Genomic DNA, 21,669 nt, shown 5'->3' on the forward strand with positions numbered 1-21,669 from the left:
CATATCATTTATCTCGATATATAGTGGTGTGTGGGTGTGACATCTAAAATAGTAGCTTAATAGAATTAAGGGATCTTAAAACTAAATCTTAAAAAAAAATAATATTTTAAATTGTAGATTAGCCCTTCTTAACAATTGAGAACATTCAATAATCTCTTTCACATAATAAAAGATTCATTTCGCGTATAAATTATCATTAATTAATTAGAAATGCAATGTTTATTTATAAAATGAATCCATATTGCGCAGTAAAATGTCTTCATGAAACCGAAATATCATTCAATTTAATAAGCATTTTGAGATTTCAATGCAACTTTATTAGGTCTATGATTACTTCTTACGGCGTCAGCCCTAAGAAAAACGTCTGAATATTATATGTATCAGATGACATGAAAGAGATAATAACTATATGCTGCATGTGAAAAAAGTGTGCACTTGTATTTTGAAAATGAATCTGTGAAAATGAGTCTCCAGGAGCTTCAGCTCCATGTACATTTTGCAAATAATTTCATTTATTTAGTCCTTTTTCTTAATTAATGCTTAATGAAAATTATAACGGAATCATCATTATGCAAAAAGAGTATTGAAAACGACTGCAAATAAAATTCCGATGAATCAAAATTTAAATAGAATTTATTTCAGACATTATGGTCCTGAAATATAAACTCGGCACGAAAGCGTAATACATGTATATACTTAATAAAAATACTGAAAATGCGACTTATCATTGTCCTATAATATAATTGCGTACTGCATTAGGTGAACTAAAATGTAATCAGTAGTCCTTGTGTAACATTTATTATTTTCGTATAATTTCATCAAAACTAATTTCATTGTTTTGTTTTCAAATTACTATATTTACATTTTTTATATTTTAATTAGTCATAATTTCTTTAAAACTCATTGTATAGGATAATTTTTAAATACTGTTTTTTTTTTCTTAGGAAAAACGTTTAAATGTATCTCAAGACATCTTTTGATTTGAAATTTCAATATTTCACTGAAAGCCACTGAAACAAAGTAAGAACACTGAATCGTTAGCAAGAAGCTGAAAGATGTAGATATTTGATGACTTCCTTAACTTAAACACGTTCACGCCGTGGTGACCCACCGGTGGGTCACGCTAGATTGTCTCATCTTGGCAGCGCACCGGAGTAAAAACTGGTAACAATAAATTAAATTTTTTAATTTTTTTCCGGGAATAATAAAAATCCATAACTACCAATTGTTTTTAACGGATGCAATTTTTATATTGAATTGCTTCTTCGCCGTGTTAAATTTCCTTACAGTGAATTGTTATTGTTGAGAATAGATTAACTCCTCCCGAATATTATCTTATATTGAAATAGTTCTTCTACCAGTATTTACTCTTTTCCAGTACCAGCATTCCGGCGTGAACGTGTTTAATAAGAATGTATCTGTTTTAAATTTTATCTTTGCATCTTTAAATGTTAAAATAAATTTTAGTTTTTCTTAAATGCTACCTTTTGTTGGTCATGCTACCAGGATGTTTAATGCTTGTTTGCTGCAACTGAAAGGTCAAATCACTTTTGGCCCCATCCAGCACCTGAGAATTAGCATTTGTATCTCAAGATGAAGCACAACGCTGTTATGAAATTATACTGGAAGATAACGGAAAGAAATATCCAATTAGTTTAAAAAATATGTACTGCATTTTTTTTCCCATTTAACCATTCACAAATATTCAACTACCGTTAACCGGGGCGAGTCTACCCATTTCAGTCTTATTTAATTTTCACTATTTTAAATTGCAAATAAAAAATTTTCTACCGACGGAGGACTTAGTTCAGACTCTAAGGAAGATGGCGCAGTAGTAGTTTGATCCGTTTTTATTTATTTGGTGTCTTTTTAACCGACCTGTTCAATCGTCTTTTGAGAGATTTGTATTGAAAATCAGCAAACTTTTAGTTGGTGCTCCGTAAGTATATTATTATTATTATAACTATTTTCACTTTGGTTAAGTGATAAACTTATCTAAGACTAAGATTACATTAATTTTATATGAAAAAACAAAAAGAATGTAAGTTTTGCTGTTGAAAACAAAAAGCCAGAATTCGCCGGGCGAGTCTATCCATTCGTATTTAGTTTTAATAAAGCATAATAATATAATTTAGAACTTTGTTTATATTAAAATTAAGTCATTTTAAATGAATTTGAGTATATTATTTTAATTCTGCATTGATAAATTTATCATTAATAAGAAAATTTATAGGTTAAATATAAATGTAAATATAAAATATGTTTATTTTACCTATTTTTTCAATTTTTATATTACAAAATTAACTTTTTTTATTTAATGCAAGTTAAATAAATTATTATTTATTATTACAGATGGTTCGAAATTATATTCGCAAAACAAATGGATTTAAATGTTACAAAAAAATGCCACCTGAGATGGAAAAAGCTATCCAAAGGATAAAAGCCAAACAAATAACAATTCAAGATGCCGCAGCCGAATTGAAAATAACGAGAAAAACTCTTTCAAAATATTGTCATCGGGAACCAGAAGAGTTATTTTATAATGTTAATGATTATAAAAACAAAACTGTGATCAAAATGTGATAATCGATCAAATACTCAATTTGTGTTATTTTATGAATAAAAAAATGGAATATATAATAAAGTTATGAATTTTACTTCATAAATATCCTATATAGTAACTAAAATAACAATTTAATAGTAAAATTTGATTATTTACAATGTTAACATTCATTTTAGTAGAATGGGTAGACTCGCCCCATACGAGAGATTTGTCAGCAGTTCTATAAAAATATACAGTAACAGCGTAACTGTTAATATTTTCTAAAATCGATTTCACAGCTTTAAAGAGGGATAAATAGCGATTCCGAAACACCTATTAAAAGCCTTTTTTCTTTAATATTTACAAAAGTTTGACCACTTGAAAGTTGACAAACTGAAAAAATGGGTAGACTCGCCCCGGTTTACGGTACTATACTTTTTGAAAAATATTTTACAGAGTGGTGTACAATTAAAAACTAAAGCTTACCGAATTTTTGCCAACATTTTAAAAGCTTTATTACGATAGAGCTGGGACAAGGTAGCGTTTCATTTGAAATTTTGAATCATTTTCATGTAAAAGTCTGGAAAATGACTTTAAACCCCATTTATAAAACACAGAATCTCACTTTAAAATATAAACATAACTATTACTAGAAATTATTTTCCGAAAAAGCATGGAACTAGCAGTTTTGATATTTTTCAGAGGCTGGGAATTAGTGGGTTGAATAAATCGGCATGGAAGGGCTTAATTAATAAAAGATTGTTGGTTTGAATGCTTTTAATTTTATTATTTGTATGCATTTTTAAAGTTTTAAAATTATTACGTTAAGCTGAAACATATGCATCATGTCTCGCCTCGCCAGTGTGATCCAAAAATGTAAACAAAAAAAATGTACGTTTTATTAAAATCATTTCTCTTAATTTAACTATTCATTTTTCAGTACCACCATTTATCAACAATAATGTTTTAAAGAAAATTTCCAAATTATTTAATTTTTATAATAAACTGACAGAAATAAGCAAAGATATCTTAATAATTTTTATTTTTTTTATTTATTACTTCCTGTTGGTCACCATTCTTAATATTTTTTGGCTCACGTTCCATTGCAGGGCAATTTCATAATTTGGAAGTATTCCATATCATTTATCTCGATAAAACGTAATTAATGATGATAAACAAAAATAAATTTCTTAGCTTAATGCTAATGAATTGTTAGAATAGTTTTCAGTGAATAAATATAACCACAATATATTTTTAGATTTTATTTTCGAACATTTTGTTTTAAGACGTTCTTTTTCTTAACATTCTCTCAGTTGGTATACGATGTTATCTAAGGCGATGATTCCTTCTCCATCAGATTTCCGAGTTTTGGCATCTAAGGAAAACTAGAAAAACAGAGGAAAAATTACACAAATAATTAGGAATGATCATTCTAGATATCTTTCGTTTTAGTTGTTGTTGTTTCTAATGTCACTTTCGAATATCAGCAAGCCTGTTTGGTGAAACCGAACAGGCAACCGAGCGAATTTTAGGCAGAGGGTGCGTTTCTTGTTTTTCAGTGGAGCCATTTAAGTCCAAGGATACGACATCAGCAACACACGCGTCACAACCCGTTTATAGGGTGGACCCATTCATACATCCATTCATTCATCCTCAGATCGTAATTTTGAGCTGAACCAGAGAACGATCAGTCTTTAATTCAGTACCCTCTGAGGTATGATTTGTTATGGGAACACGGAGGGCTTTGTGACCCGATGGATTTAACATGCACCAGTGCCCCCTTACTACACGAGGAGACTTCAGCCGGCGGGGATCAAACTCATATCTTCTTGGACATGGAACCAATGCCTAACCAACCAGGTTATCCGACCCTCTTCAGCCGTTGAATAAAGTTTAATTACAAGGAGAAATTGAAAAGAATAAATTTTAAGATTTAAACCCTTTGACGCAGAATTTTTGTTAAGCATATTTCTCCCCTCTTTTTCCATTAATTTTTGCAAAAATAAGCGAAAATATTTTTATAAAGCTCATATTCGCTCATTCACATGGGTCATCTCATGGATTCAGGCTTATTATGGTGCTTTTACACTCAAGTCATTGTGTGGATGCCATCTAAATACAGCGCTCATGCACACTGGTCATTGTGTGGATGCCATCTAAATACAGCGCTCATGCACACTGGTCATTGCGTGGATGCCGGTTAAATACGGTGCTCGTTCGCACAGGTCATTGCGTGGATAGCGGCTAAATACGGCGCTCGTTCACACAGGTCATTGCGTGGATGTCATCTAAATACAGCGCTCGTACACACAGGTAATTGCGTGAATGCCGGCTAAATACGGCGCTCGTTCACACAGGTCATTGCGTGGATGCCATCTAAATACGGCGCTCGTTCACACAGGTCATTGCGTGAATGCCGGCTAAATACGGTGCTCGTTTACACAGGTCAGTGCGTGGATAGCGGCTAATTAAGTTGGCTAGATTTAACTTACAGATATATTTACATTAAATTATAAATGCATTTTGGTCGAGAGAAATTAGAAAAAGCTACTTTTTTAATCACTTTTTCTCTACCATTTTTTATATTTTTATCGGTTGTGGCCACCCTGTCTATGAATAGTAAAATGCTTACATTCTGTATACGAATAGTAACTTACTTTCACATCTCCTTCTAGATTTACGTTGATTTGTACACTTTGCCACTCGTCCTTTTTGTCCACGTGCTTCACAACAAGGTTGGAAGTATTGATGTTGTGCACTGATACATCCAAGGAAACAACACCACCTCCATTGAAGTAGACATCAAACTTGAAACAACCTTTCTTCCGACCAAAGGCACCAAAAAATGGTGTGATTAAGCGCACTTTTCGGTAAGAGGCTTCAGAAGCCTTCACATAAACATAGCTACCTGCAAACAAAATTAAATGAATTTCTGTTTACTCTTAATGGTAATCATTTGAAGAGTATTTTTCAAACATTTTTGGCCAAGGAATTTAAAAAAAACAATAGTTAAAGGGACTTAAACTCGAAGCAAAACTTTAATTTCAAACTACTATGACTATCTTGATGTAAAGACTTATATAAGCTTTAAAAAAAAGGCGTAGTTTATATGCCTTACACTTAAAAAAAAGCTGTGCTTTGATTTTAAACTATATATATTATCTTAATGTGAAGAATTTTCTGAGTTTTGAAACAGAGAAAAAACTTAACTATTTTGTTGTTGTTGTCATGAGACCTTAAGGCAAAGGGTGTGATTGTTCTTGTTTTCTAGTGGCACAATCTTAGGCCCAGAATTTTACTTCTGCCACACCCATACGTCACACGCGTTTATAGAACGGACCCTTTCATGCAACCATTCATTCTTCCACAGATCGTAATTTCGACCTGAATAAGAGAACAAACAATTTCCTACAGATGTATAATTTATTATGAAAACATGGAGAACTTTGTGACCCTACAGATTTACTGTTCACCAGTCACCATTTACTACACGGAGAGTCTTCGGTCAGCTGGATTTAAACTTCCGTTCTCACGAACGTGAGTCCAGCATCCTACCAACCAGGCTATCCTGGCCCTATTTAAATATTTTAAAAGTTAATAAACTTTTTTAAAACTTGCTAATTTGGGGACATTTTTCCACCTAGATGAAAATTATCAAAATCACTGCCTTATTCTCATTTTTTGCGCATTTTTATGAGCCCAGGTAATGCTGCATTGGAGTACTTTTTTAAATATTAAAAAAATTTGACTACAAACGCTTATCATTTTCACTCTCGTTTCAAAAGAACTTTTACATTAAAGTAAAAAATCGTTTACTTTCGAAGACAGAACTTTCCGGTAGATCTAATATGTTTTCGTATAGTGCGAAGTAGCTTGCTTTTTAGAAAATTCTTTCTATTTTTATTATTGTTTTAAAAGCCCTTTAAAAATATTTCCTAATATAGTACAAGCTATGTAAGCATTTTATGTCTATTGGCGAGTTTTACCGTCTCGGCCTCCTAATGTTCCTTTCTCTATTCTCCATTCTGCCTTTCCATTGTTTTCAGCATTAACCATGTCACACATGTCAGTTTCAAAATCACATTTGAAATCGGGCACTTCAGGGGGTGGTGGTCGTTTTTCTCCTAAAAGGAAAAAAAAATTTAAATGCACTTATGAATGAAATTTTAATTTTTTTCTCACAATTATTTACAAGATAACACCAGACATGTTTATTAGTTTACAGCTCTATTTATTCAAAAAAGAGTTTCACTGGGATTTTATTTCCTAATTCGTTATTATTTTTTTTTGTTTGATATTTTTTCTTCAAGTAAAACCAAAGGGAGTGGGGCACATGGGATCGGTGCCACTGAATTAGTATTGCGTTCATTTTCCTCATAGTTACTCTTATGAAAACGTATTTCTACAAACCTAAATAACTTAAAGATAATAAAAAAAGTGCCATATACTGAAATGTCGATGCATGGGAATAACTACTTGATTGTGGTAAATCTTGACTTTCAATTGTGTGGCGACAATTAAAGAGATTATATTCGGTGTTAAACAAACCAATCTTTCGAGTTAACTTTTTAAATTAGTTCAAGTACAGCTAATCTCTCGTTTAATTTAAAGTTCTAAAAGACTATTTTGCTTAATCCATACATGTAATAAAATAAGGAATTTGGGTATTTATGTGTGTTGTATACCGGATTGCAGGTTTACTGTAAGCTCTAAAAATACGACATTCAACACCAAGGGAAATGAGTACAATTGTAAACAAATTACGAAGGCCGATTTTTGATTTTTTAAAAATTATATTTTTAATACAGAGACATTTAGAAAATGGAATTTTCCCATTGGTTAGCCGAATCCATTGTTTTAAAATAAATTATAGGCGATTCAGTATCGTCAAATATTTTAAAGATAACAACAGTGATATTTGCCAGATTATAGATCTAATCAAAAAGGATGTTTATTGTATGTTTTGTAACACTTAATAATTTTTTATTCGTTATGCCAGGTTATTTGAGCGATCAACATGATCGTGGTTGAATGGGCGAATTACGTCACCAAAATAACATTTATAAGTTTATCTGAAACCATGTGTTTATTTTGTTTATAGTTATTCTTTGAGAACGTGTTACTACAAAACTGAATAATTTAAAATCAGCGGTAATTGAAATTAAGAAAAAAAATAAGTTGTGTACTAAAACACAATTAATTAATAGAAAAATGATACTAATTCGCTTAAGAGAGCGTAAAATATCGACAAACGATTATTGTAGTCAATGATGCTTAATTGAGCCGTGGTGGTTCAGGAGTTAGAGCGAAACCAAGCGATGATTGGTCGATTCGAATTCCACACCCGGCTTGCACTGACCACAGTGCTGACGTGAAATGTCCTCAATGGTAGACAGATCAGGGGTTAGAGCTCCTTTGCTGTCATTCTAACCGTGAGAAATTTCAGTGGTTTCTTTCTCCATATAACACAAACGTGGGTTAGTTTCATAGAAAGGTTTTCCGAGAAGGCATATTTGTGTACTTTCTAGTCAGAAGTAGTTTATCGGAAGTTTACATTTATATTGGGAACACCATTATTATACATACCGTTGCACTCATACAATCGGTTGATTCGTCTAACATCGCTATCACTGAGTCCAGGTTTGTTATTGATAAGTCCAATGACGGCACCTTCTTCTCGTGGCCTCATTGTCATTGATTTTCGGTCTTTGGCAAATGCGTATTCTCCGTACAACATGATGGACTTGTAATCAAGCTTCTCTCCCAACAGATTATTCTCCCAGGGTTTCAATTTCAAAAAGTTGTGCTCGGAACCTTTGAAAAAAAATGAAAGTTTCAACAATTTCTGATACTATAAGTACATTAAATAAATAAGTCTAGCAAGTCTTGAAAATGGGTGCCCATTTTTGAAGCACTTGAAATATATCAGTTCTTATTTCCTATTTGTGTATTTGTGAAGTGAATGAAGATTTTAATCAGGTACTATCGGTACCTATTATTTCTTATTATTTCATTTCCTTTTTTTATGATAATCAATAATATATTCTTCGTCTTGAGTTTTCTAACGTTTTCAGAAATATTTTCAACTGTTTTATTTTACCTCTGTATGAGTGAGAATATTTTTAATTTAAAATTCTTTTTCTGAATCATTTTGTTTTTAGGATTTAACAGCTTTTTTTGTACTATTTCAAATTGCAGTTAAAATTTTGTTCCACTTTTTATAGTTACTATCGAGACACGATTCTTTTAATAAATAAGTGCGAAAAATAAAGTCAATCAAGTGACGTCATCAAATCAGGTTCGGCACACACGCGTGACGTCGCTTACATGTATCCAATTAAATCTGATTTAACTCACATAGTTCGACATAATCACTTCACTTCTCGATTTGAAAGTACTTAGTTGCTTATAAATAACTGGGAATAGCTTTTTTTTCTTTTGTGAAATAATTTTACTGATGAATCAACGCGAAAAAGCCTATTTAACGCGTATAATTTCACAAAAAATTATTAAATTTCGATTTTACGAGTTATATTTCAGAAATGTTGATCTGAAGGTAGTGGATTCTGAAAGCAAATGTGACTGAACTACCACAACTAAACGGGAATCGGAAACTCAGATTGTGATACAGTGTGTCACACTGTATGGGCGTATCGTGAACACGTTCCCGCAATGACGGCTATAGCCTCCACACTGTTTTTATAAGTAGTCCAATCGAATTATTATGAATGTACGCCAGTTTACAAAAGAGATACTGATTACAAAATCCAGTAAAATTGAGAAAATGGTAGCAAATATATCTCTAAAAATTTCTTTAATTTATGAATATGATTGGTTTGTCTTATTTACTTGTCTACCACCACAAATTCAATTCTCAAATATATATGAGGAATTTATCTCAAGTACTTTTAATCATTTACTTTTACTCAATTAATTTTCTTAGATGAAGGTGTAGATAGCCCTACGGGCAAGGAACATCGTGACACATAATTTATATCGGTACTTTAAAAATTGAATTTGGGTTCATGCGCACTACTGGTTCACTTTTTAAATAGTCTGCGCAGACTACTTATAAGAAACTGTGTGGAGGCTATCTGATGTAGGCAGATGAGGGCTATAGCCGTACTCGGAGTGTATACCGTCTCAAACAGAAACTTCTATAAGTGAATCTGTTAGTTTAAACTTTTTTTGAACCAATTCCTATTCCTCAAAATCATATTCTAAAGAGAATTGGTTCTAACAAATTATTCAGCTCTAAAATCTACACTGGTTATCATAAATTAAGGAAAAATCACAAAAATAGCGATAACTCTTTCAAAAGTAAGCCAAACCGTGCAAAATTTGCATATGTTGTCCACTANGTGCCCATTTTTGAAGCACTTGAGACATATCGGCTCCTATTTGTATATTTATGAAGTGAATGAAAATTTTAAACAGGTACTATCGGTACATGTTATTTCATTTCCTTTTTTTTAAAATTATAATCAATCATATATTTTTCGTCTTGAGTTTTCTAATGCTTTCAGAAATATTTTTAACTGCTTTACTTTACCTCTGCATGAGTGAGAATATTTTTAATTTAAAATTTATTTTCAGAATTATTTTATTTTGCAGCTTTCTTTGAAATACACATACTATTTCAATTAGCAGTTATAGTTTTGTTCAACTTTTTATAGTTACTGACGAGATACGATTCTTTTAATAAATAAGTGCGAAAAATAAAGTCAATCGGATACCTGCAAGTGACGTCATCATAAACGAATCCTGGCATTTATGGATTCAGAATCCAATCAGGTTTGGCACAAACGCGTGACGTCGCTTACATGTACCCAATTAAATCTGATTTAACTTACATGGTTCGACATAATCATCTCAATTCTTGATTTAAACTTACTCAATTGTTTATAATTGCCTGGGAATAGCTTTTTCTTTTGAGAAATATTTTTACTCGTGAGTCAACGCGAAGAAGCCCATTTAACGCGCATAATTTCACAAAAAGTTATTAAATTTCGGTTTTACGTGTTATACTTCAAAATGTTGATCAGATGGTAGTGGATAGATTCTGAAGCTATTGTCACTGAACACTGAAACATGAATCGGGAAACTCAGGGCGCAATGGCCTATACTACCAGTAGGAACAATTAACATTCGGTAGTTATTGGTGGTTATGCATATAGCTTCCATTGTATTTACATAATGTTTATAATGTTGTCTTTTCACATGATCATTCAGTACAGCATTTACGAACGTATCGCCGTATCGTACCGTATCAAAAACAAACCTAATTTGTCTAGCTCGCAGAGTTAGTCTCTAAATCATTAAATTACGATAAAACAGCAATTTCTGAGCCTATATTTATGTCATTACCGCAATTTTAGAAATCATAAAAATAAAGTAATTTAGACAAATAATTGATGCAGTTGAATGTCAGACACACAGGAAGCTTATAATAGAGAAACGTTCTAAGCGTAAAGTATGATGACATTTCCACGTGTGAGTTCCTTTCCATTTCACTAATCTCTTAATGTGCCCTATATGTCCTTTCTAAGTTTGTAATCGCTATACTGAAACATACCGTATATTTTTCTTGATTTGGTTAAATATAGAGTAAGTATACACTAATGCCCAATGATGTGCCCCTCTTCTATATATGTCATCGCTATGCTAAATCATACTGTATATTATTTTTGATTTAGTTTCTAATAGAGTAAGTACTGTTCCCACTATTTTTGGAAACAGTAATTAATTTTAATTAAGTATACTGGATCGTACCTGGTTTAATATTTCCCCACAAAATTTCTAAGTAATCATCTCTGTCAGATCTGCTGTGTTCATGCCAAAGTCCGATGGCATGTCCAAGTTCATGGACAGCAGATACTTTGTCATGGCATCCTTCGCTCAAAGATAACTCCTGTTCTCCTCCTTTACGTCCGACAGATGACCAACAACTGTTAATAGGAGGAAAAAAATAATGCAATTCCAACTAATGCTGGATCTTTGTCAGAGTTATTTTTAGTTATGCTGGATTCCATTTTAGTTATCAATGCACTAGCACAATACAAATTAATTATTTTTTTTTATATTTAGGTAATTAAAATATTGTGAAATATAGAAATTCAACAGGTAATAATTTAACAGAGTAATTACAGCATTTTCTGAACTGTTATCTGTGTTCTGAATTGTACAAATTTTGTTTTTGTTTTTTAAAGTTGGTTTGCGATGATAGTAAACATCACAATTTGGTACTTGAAATTCAAGAAGAAGATCACTAATACCCTCACATGTGATCTATAACATCAGCTCCAGCTGATCGTTTATAAAGGAAATGGTGTATTAAATTTGAGCTAAGTTTTCAGAGTAACTTAGAATGTTAACTAACGTAGAGTTAATAAAATACATCACCGTATCACACATCGAATATGTTGAAATCTAATTATTTCTCATCTACGTTTTTTTACTTAACTTAGATTTATTATATGTTTATGTATTTTATCGTGACCGGCATATATTTTCGTTTTGTGTACCTGCAAACTCGATGCATAATTAGTTTGTTCATGTTCTACAAGGCTTCATGCCTGTCTTTGGGTTAAGCAAGAAATATATAGTGAAAGAATTAAAATCTTTGTGAAAGAATCTTTGTATAAGAATATAGAATGTGTCACTTAAGAGAACTGATACTTGATGGGCTTGTCTTACTCGAAATAAAATCGAACGAATAAACTAACGTAAAGAAATTTCACGTTTCAATAATCAATCAAGATCATAGCCACATCCCATTTAAGAGAAGTATTAATCATCTTAATTAATTTTAAAGCATATTTGTATATATTATTAATATGTAAACTTAAAAGCTTTTTGTGAATGATTCTATTTTCAAGTGGTAAAGAATTGATAATCACATTACAATGATACTCAAGAATATATATATTTTTTATTTCGCCAACGTTCAAACACGGCATTGCACATTTGATTAATTTATTTTTTTATATGTAGATTATTTTAAATTCATAAATGCAGGAATTTAATGAAAAAGCCTGAATTTCTCTAACATTTAAATTATTAAAATAAAATAGATTCTAGGGAAATAAACATCAGAAGGAATTTCAAAAAATTTATCTAGTAACATTTGAAAAAAGCAATAGTGTTCTTTGAATTATAATTATATTTATTACTCCTAAATATTAATCTTTAATAAAAAAATTAAATAAAACGTACTAGCAGCTTCAATAATACTTGTAATACAGCATTCCATTTATTATTTCTGACTTTACCAATTCAAACAGTTGCAGGACAGGTAATTTTTAAATGAAAATGTGCTGACGGTAGCGGAGAAATTTTAAAGCAATGTAAAACTTTTTTTTTTTTTTGAGATTCAGAAATTTTTGATTGTTTACTACGTTGCAGAAGGGTAAAAGTATTATGTACTAAAAATATCTGACATTTGTATATTTACCCAGAGACAATCGTCATTTTGATGTAATCTTTGGTTGTTGCTGTTCTTTTTTTAAATCTGAGGCAAGTCTTGGATTCGTACTCATCAATAGCTTCCTGTATTATGTCCTTTACGTCTCCTAAAATTAAAAAAAAAATTTAAAACTCCGTATGTACTTCACGTGTCCAAGTAACTCTGACTCCATAATGAACACAATATTAAAAAATATTTTATCATAGAACACAAACCAAGTGTATTCACAAAGAGGATAAATAGCTGAGCTAAGAGTACGAGATACATATCACAAATACATAGATTCTGATAATACTGACATCTAGTTTAAAATAAACTATTTTTACATTTAAAATAGCTTGGCGCAGCTATCTAGTGTGTAAAATATCTAAATTAAAAAAATTAAGGGTACAAGAGATTGATACATTTAAGCTTCTATGGTGCACTGTTTTTGAATGCACTAGCCTGGAAATATCACGGGCACGAGAAATAGAAAACAAAAGCTCACCTCGTGATTTTGTCGGGAGCGAGAGGGAAGGGGTTAATGTGCATATAAACTAGATCGTACAGAATAACGCATTCGTACAGAATCAGAATCCGGATGGAAAAAAAAACGGTAGCTGAAATGTATAGTCATAGCTAAATTGACAGATTTATTTTTACTTTCACTTTAATTTTAACACATCTAATCAACGTTAGTTCAAAGTATATAATTTTTATTTTGAACTAAGTTGTGGCGAATTAAACAAACCAAACTTTTAATATCCTACTTACAAATAAACTTCTTAAGAAATGGTTTAGTTACCAGCTTTATCTTTTTACCTTGATTGTCGCCCTCCTGAGAATGCATATATGACTGGCTCGTTTCGAAGAGGTTAATATACAAGCAAGTATTATTCACAAAATTATTATTATTACTATACCAAAGAACTATCATATGAAAAGAACTGGAAAATGATAGAAACGATCTTATACTTAATTGTCTTTACGATTCAACCACCAATTTTCCTGGGACTCTCCGAACAGATAGCGTTCCAGTTTTGTGTATTTACCCGTATAATAAAAATAAAAGTTATAGCGTTTATAAGAAGAGAACAGATAGCATTTCAGTTTTGTGTATTTACCGGTATAATAAAAACAAACGTTGTAGCGTTTATAAAAAGAGAACAGAAAGCATTTCAGTTTTGTGTATTTACCGGTATAATAAAAATAAACGTTATAGCGCTTATAAAAAGAGAAGTTACCGGTATAATAAAAACAAACGTTGTAGCGTTTATAAAAAGTGCAAAATGTAGAACAGATAATACTCCAGTTTTGTATATAATAAAAACAAACGTTATAGCGTTTATATAAAGTGCAAAATATTTTAAAATTAAGAGCTCCTACTCCACTTAAATATATGGTCTGTAAGTAAACAATTTTAATCGAATCATAGGGAAAAGGCTTTCACTAGTCTAAAAAAATCTATAACTGTTTAAAATAACAAAATGGTTAACACTCTATAAAAATATCTATGTTTGTTTAACTTTCCATACAGCTATTTAAAATTTGTGACTTTCGTGGGAATCCTGTAAATGTTCTGAAGCGGATATTTTTTTACTTAATATACATTAGCAGTTAATTACAAAAGCGTACCTGACAATTTTCACGCTTTACGAGAATTGGCCCCGCAGTGGACTGATTGCTAAGATACGGTTCCCAGTAGAACACTGAAGTAAAGTATCACTCGCTGGAGTCAGTAAGCGGGTGGGTGACCACTTTGATCAGCCAAGGGTGCGCGATATCGGTGCTCGTTAAATTGTTCTACGACAAAGTGCTCGAATTTGCACTCATGTCGTCGGACTACCAAAGCAGTGGAGTCATCCCCTCTGCAGAGGATCAAAATTGCGATTGCATGTCTTCGGATCATCCTCAGGGATGTTTCCCAGACCGTCGGCAATAGTCCATTATGCAGCTCCAGTGCGATGTAAATAAAGTACCTACCTACCGAGAATGGATTTTCAAAGTGATAGTAAAACAATTACCGAAAAACAATCTTACTCAAAAATATTTTTGTATTTTGACCAAATTGAAGTTCGCTATCGTAAAGACTTATGCTTTATATATTTGTTGTAATTAATTATGTGTAGTAGTTTTTCAAACTCATTTATAATTGTAATTCAAAACGTTTAATGGAATAATATTTCTTTCGCTACCACTTTAAATATGGAAATAAAATTTTCATGGAAAAACCCGAATTTCTCAATACAATGCGTGTACATTTTCAAGTTATAAACATGTTATTTGAATGTGTGACTATCTTGTTAAAATTCTTCGAAATGGTAGCCATATAACAAGTGAAGTTTTAATTATAAGTGGGAATTATTTTATCTATGTATTAATACTCATTATTTTTAAGAGAGATTTTTATATTCATTCAAATTATTTATATGTAGTTGTGGACGCAATCATAAATCAAATTTGTTAAATGAAGATAAAAAATATTAACACATATATTATTACTTAAGAAATAATTATTAAAAGAGAAAGATCTTCCGGAAAAGTCAGGAGATTGGGTAGCTTTGTAAAAAAGAACATGATTAAAATCGGAAAACATTCGCGAATAGGAATTTTTTGTTTAAAGACCACTTTAGCGTTTACGGATCGAACAGACTTAAGAATATTGACTTTAAAAATTTTCTATATAAAAATATTGCCATTTGTTTCACTTTCATTATCACATCAATTTTTAAAAATTGCCTCGTGTAAATTTATTGTTAAAAATACCACTTTAGCGTTTAGGGATCGAACAGCTGTAAGATTATTGACTTTAAAATCTTGTCATATAAAAATATTGTCGTATCATCCCTGTTTAAAATTTGTATTTGTTTGCCTGGAGTGAATCCTATGTATGTTCTAAAACTACATATTCTGCGCTCCTTATTCTACATATTATTGACCATTATACTAGAGGTCAATTTTTATTAGTAAATTTTTATATCTAAATTAACAGAAAAATAGTTAATTTTAACAATATAATAGTTAACATAATTAACAGTTCATTATAACTGCTAATTTTTTGACAAAATTATTACTTAAATGATCCAATGCTATCAAAATGAGAAAGTATTTAAAAAGCAAAAAATTCATAAGCCAATATTGTAATTGGAAACGGCATATCATCTCATATCCCGATATCGGAGTATAATCTATTAATGTCTTATCTATAAATTGACAAAGACGATCTTTGCAATTAATCGATCAATTAGACAAATTACTTAATTTCCAGTCAATTTCATAATAAACAACACCATCTGGCCATAACTCTGCAGGATCAACAACAGCATTTCGATCCTGAAATAAAAATCAAGTTTGAATAAAAGTAAATAAAAAATTTCCCATTAAATATTTCGTTGCATTTGATTATTTTATTAACATAATATTAAAAAATTTTGCTGCTTGCTATTGTTTGAATCAGATTAGCTCACAAATTACAAAATTGCTTTTACAATTGTAATTAGCTAAACTAAGCGTGAGCTTTCGTGAAAATGCATAAGCTTGGCTGGAGCTAATCGCATCTGAAGGCCTGCCAACAACTACGCTTTCTGCAAGATATTTTGCAAAGTGGTAGACATTTAAATACCAAAGCTGTCAAACTTTTGGGTAATTTTGCCAAAATTTTAATAGCTTCATTACGAGAGAACTGGAAAAAAGTGGCGTTGCTTATGAGCTTTTAAATCATTTATGTGGTGGTGTGAAAAATAAGCTTAAATGAATAAAAAATAATACATTAAAACATTAACTTAGCTTCCACTAGTGTAAAGTTTTACGAAAAAGCATAGAAAGTTGGCAGCTGCGCATCTGGTGCGGTTAAGCCTCGGTCAAGCCATCCACACCACACATCGTGATGCAGGTGGGCTATTTTTAAAAAGCTTAACTGATTGCAGATTGTAGATGCTGCTGACATCTATACTTAAAAATATGACCTTTTTATAAGACAGGCTAGAAGTGTTAGTGGATGGGTATACCGAGCAAATGTTTCAAAAGTTCAATTAGGACAACTTTAATTCACAGCTTTTTTATATTAAAAAATATTTAATATTGAATTTATTGAATTAATTCGTTTTGCAGCTGTCAGTGTTTGCATTTGACTGGTGGGTGACCACTTGGATCAGTCTGCGTAGGGACCGAGGGTGTGCGGTATGGGTCCTCGTTAAACTGTGCTACCGTAAAGTGCTCGACTTCGCGCGTAGGTCGTCGGGCTACCGAAGCGGGGGTGCCATCCCCTCCGCAGAGGATCAAAATTGTGATGGCATGTCTTCGGATCATCCTCCGGGATGTTTCCCAGACCGTCGCCAATAGCCCATTGTGCAGCTCTAGTGCGACGTAAATTAACAACAACAACAACAAGCATTTGACAAAGAATTATTTTCATGGAATCGTCCACATAAGTTTACCGTTAAAAGATTTTTCCAAGTGTTATGTATTTCACCAGATTGGGAGACTTAAATTAAAATTAAAATATCTGAAAAAATTAATAAATAAAATGAATGCCCTGTAATTTTTTGAATGTTAGCGCTCATTTTAATTATTTATTTGTTTTAGCATCGAATTATCTTTTCATGAGATTATTTTGATTTATACTCGATATCATTTTTTAAAATATTAAAAAAGTTTAAAAAAAAAGCCTACTAGCCAGTAAATGTCATTTATATTTTTAACTTGTTTCATGTTTTTTTAAACACATTTTATGTTTTTACATGTTTTGTGATTTAATGTAATATGGTGTAGATAACTCTACAGTACATAAGTACAACTCTTGAAAGTTTTAATAGTGGTAATAAGGTTTCAGTGTGAAAATTAATCGGAAATAGTAATCTACAGACCTCTTTTTTTCTCGCCGTTAATGCCATCGCAGTTAATTATTCATAATCAGAGCCCATTAACATAGGTTTAATATTATAAAAATACATCAAATATTGTTTTAATAAATGTGTGTATTTCGTGTTTAACTGGACAAGATGTGATTACTTTCTGATTTACGATTTATTTGAAGAAAAATATTAGAGAGCAGACAACCTCTGATGGTCCTTGTGGCAAGCAGGCAGGTTTATGAATAAAAAAAAAAATTTTGTTTAAAAAAGAGACTAAATGCAATCAGGAAACAACTCTCTTACCGTTAATGCATAAGGGTCGATACCAGCAATATCACCTTCAAATAAGCCTGTAAAATAATGAAAATTTAGAACTCACTGACTTGAAGAATTATTAAATAAAAATATAAATTTAGTATGGGGAAAGTGGTATTTTTACCTTCGTTTTCCATAGGGTTGGCCCAAGCATCTGAAAATAATGAATTTAAATCGGATTAATTCGAATAATAATAAAATGAGTATTCTAATATCATTCATACAATAATGTGAAAGTGAATTTTTTTTAAAAATTAATCGGGCAATCCGCTGAAAGTTTAAATACCTTAAAAATGAAACATAATAGAACGCACACATCGCGATAATTTTTACCAGATGAATGTAGAGCGAATCAAGAGAGAGTATTTTCAAACTTTCGTTTCTCCTTGTTATTTCAATTGAAGAAAATCGATACTATAATTTTTAGCCAAAAATCTAAAAATACTTTTGTTTATTGTGGTTCCACAGAAAAGCCTGATAAAGAAGGACATTTTGCAATAATTATACGAAGCTAAGTGTGTCACTTTTTGGACTAACCATTATTTTACTTAGTGTATAAATACATTTTTAGAATCTTCTTCTTTTTCTGAAAATTAAATCACACATATCAGTACATTCTCAAACTCAATCAACATTTCAATCCTGATTATTCCATTTTATTCATTTTAAAATCAAAATTTATGTTTTCAAATCCATCTTATTAGTAAGTATAAATGAATAAGAACACAACTTATTCGTAAAGTAATCATAAGAAATTATTCCTTATTAATACGTAATTTCTTTTAAATTTAGGGCTAAAATGTAGCAGGCAAAGTTTGGGAGAAATTGTTGTTTCTCTACTTTATCGTTTATTTACGCTGTAATTTTTACTCTCTCTAATGCTTTCGAATAACAAAAAAAAGAAGAAAAAAAAAGTGTGCTATAAATTTTTTATAATTTCAGTAGCTTGCTTTGGGTTAGTTTTGCTCATAAGATACCTGTTTTCAAACAAAAGAGGGGTTTAGAAAAATTAATACAAAATGATATTTATTGAAATTATTATGTCTTTTTCAATTGAAATCGTCAGATCTTTTTGAATTAAAATAATACATGAAAAAAATCGAGTATACTATCGGAAACATTAAAGCTATTTAACCTTTTCATAGAAGTTGTAATGTTAAAATAAATACGGAAAGTTAAAAAGAGAGAAGTGCATTTTTTTTTTTATTTATTTTTTTTTTCGATTTCTTGACATCTCTTAAATCCTTTCATGTAGATATTATGAGAAATTCCCAGTATACGGGCCAATACCCGGAAAGATATTTATGATTTTACAAGATCTATTAATTGTATGCTGGATTAAAATTTAAAGGAGCTTTTTCATTACTAAAAACTGCCTAATATGAATTCTAAAATGTGATGCAAAATTAAAATTATATAGCGCAAGAATAATTAAAAAATTGAACAAACTTCAAAAAAATAAAAAGTAAAAATTGAAAGTTTTTTTTGAAACTATATAAAATAGTATTAGATGATATTCAACATCGTATTAGATGATAGATTTTCATTCAAATAAGTTTTGACAAAGGTTACGTATTGTTAATTAATTGTATAACATGTAATTGTAATGTATTGTTAAAAAATTATATATAGCAGAGCAAAATTATATTAGATGCAATTTTTATTCAAGTAAGTTTTAACAAAGGTAACGCAATGTGAAGTAATTGGGAAGCAGACTTTTTTCTTTTAGCAATTTTAAGAATTTGAAGCTTAGAATAGCTGTTTAGTGAATTTTAATTGCGTTTTGCAGGTATTTATGTAACACACGTGTAAAAAGAAATAAATGAATAAATCATCATATAATCATGAGTAGTTATTAAAAAGTAATAATGAAAAATAGTAGTTCATGTAATTTTAAACCAAATATATATCTCTGGGTATTACCCTTTTTCAGCTTTGAAACGGCACTAAATGATTTATTTTTAGTTAGATATTCAAGCTATATTCCGTTGCAAGTTAAGAAAACTCCATTGCGGTAAAGGACTTAAGTAATCATCCGCTATTGAATACTGTTCCGTTTTATTTAGCTATCAAATTATATAATAATGCTTTTAAGACAATATAAAAGCATTTAAAAGTTAAACTCGTCGAAAAGGAATTTTATTCCTGAAGCAATAAAAAGATCGTGCAACGTCGTTTTAAAAGTTGACTATCTTAAAATTCGTTCGTGCTTGGAGCTTAGCATACATTTGGCTTGCACTTAGATGTAAACAGGTTCTCTCCATAGCGATAATGGTTTTGCTTAACTTGCAACAGAGTATAGTGTACTCCATTAGCAAATAGGACGAGTTCCTTATTTCAAAAAGCAAAAATGTGGTAGATTAAGTGTTTCATTTTAAGACTTATTTTGCAGAAACGAGATTGAATTGCTTACGATAATATTAATAACTGAAATACTTAGATATCTAAATATTAATGATAGAAATATTTTGGTTATGGGCTTATTGTCAAAGAGCGGTTTTTAAAAAAAAAAAATCTGAAATGAGAGATGAAAGATAGAAGCAATCACTTGGTATGAAAAATAAGTGTTAAAATTTTTTTCACATATAATCACTGTTTGTGGCTGGGCATTAGCACATAAACGAAAATAAAATTCAGGGTTGCTTCGGGGTTCGAACCTGAAACGGGTAGACGCTTGGCCAGAGAGGCCCGGTCTACATATGATGTTCTTTGATTCTATTATGAATGTTTTTACTATTTATATATTGTAGATTAAGCCATCGTGTTCCTTTAAATTGAATATTAAATATGTATCGCATCAACTAGCATTTTTTACTTTTTGAAAAAAAAGAACCAACTTTTAAAAAGTACTGTTCGTGCGGACGAGTTAATGGGTTATGCCTGGTATAGTTATGAAATGAAACAAAATTAATACATTGTGCATCAAGAAATTAAGCATAAAAACTGAAACAAAAATTTAAATTTATTTTAACCTTCATTAAAGAGATTGGTTTTTACATACACGCTATATCAATAATTTTAAAACTGCAAAAGAACTTACTTTGATATAAAATACCAACAAACATTAAGGCCCAACAGTAAGCCATTATGAAATACTTTTTCCCCAGCCTTTTTCCTTCACTGGTGTTAGTGAAGGAAGATAATATGCATCAATCTCATATTTATGTACGGGCATTTAAGAGATAATTATTTTGATAGCTATGCAATTCATGAGAAAAATCACACATGTCAGAAATCACAAGTATGGACTCTTCTGTCATATGCTGTACAATTGTCAGCTTAACGCTTTTGGGGCCTTTCAAATATTACGTAAACATCAAATAAAGTGTGTCTGTGATTTGTTTATCTTTGCTGACAAGAGGGGAGGAAGGCCTCGTAAAATACATTAAAATTTCCTGGTTTTCCAGTTTTTAAATGTAAAAAAAAATGGAAAAATTATTTTTGGTTAAATTTCAAGCTTGAAATATAGGTGGAAAGAAAAAATGAGAAAACAAAAAATCCTAACCGTCTACTGA

At 30.8% G+C, this 21,669-nt stretch overlaps 1 protein-coding gene across 1 annotated transcript; it reads right to left on the reverse strand.

Annotated features, from left to right (window-relative positions):
• Positions 1–3,793: 3,793 nt before the first annotated feature.
• LOC122268285 (astacin-like metalloprotease toxin 1) lies at positions 3,794–21,246 on the reverse strand (the record flags this gene model as incomplete). Its single annotated transcript, XM_043055999.2, is given in 10 exon segments — positions 3,794–3,927; positions 5,200–5,450; positions 6,529–6,666; positions 8,129–8,356; positions 11,315–11,490; positions 12,996–13,113; positions 16,244–16,319; positions 18,143–18,189; positions 18,279–18,308; positions 21,195–21,246. Coding segments are annotated over 10 exon segments (1,197 nt in total). The 3' UTR covers positions 3,794–3,840.
• Positions 21,247–21,669: the final 423 nt, after the last annotated feature.

This window comes from Parasteatoda tepidariorum, chromosome 6, assembly GCF_043381705.1.
Source record: "Parasteatoda tepidariorum isolate YZ-2023 chromosome 6, CAS_Ptep_4.0, whole genome shotgun sequence".
In the NCBI taxonomy this organism is placed as follows: Eukaryota; Metazoa; Arthropoda; class Arachnida; order Araneae; family Theridiidae; genus Parasteatoda; species Parasteatoda tepidariorum.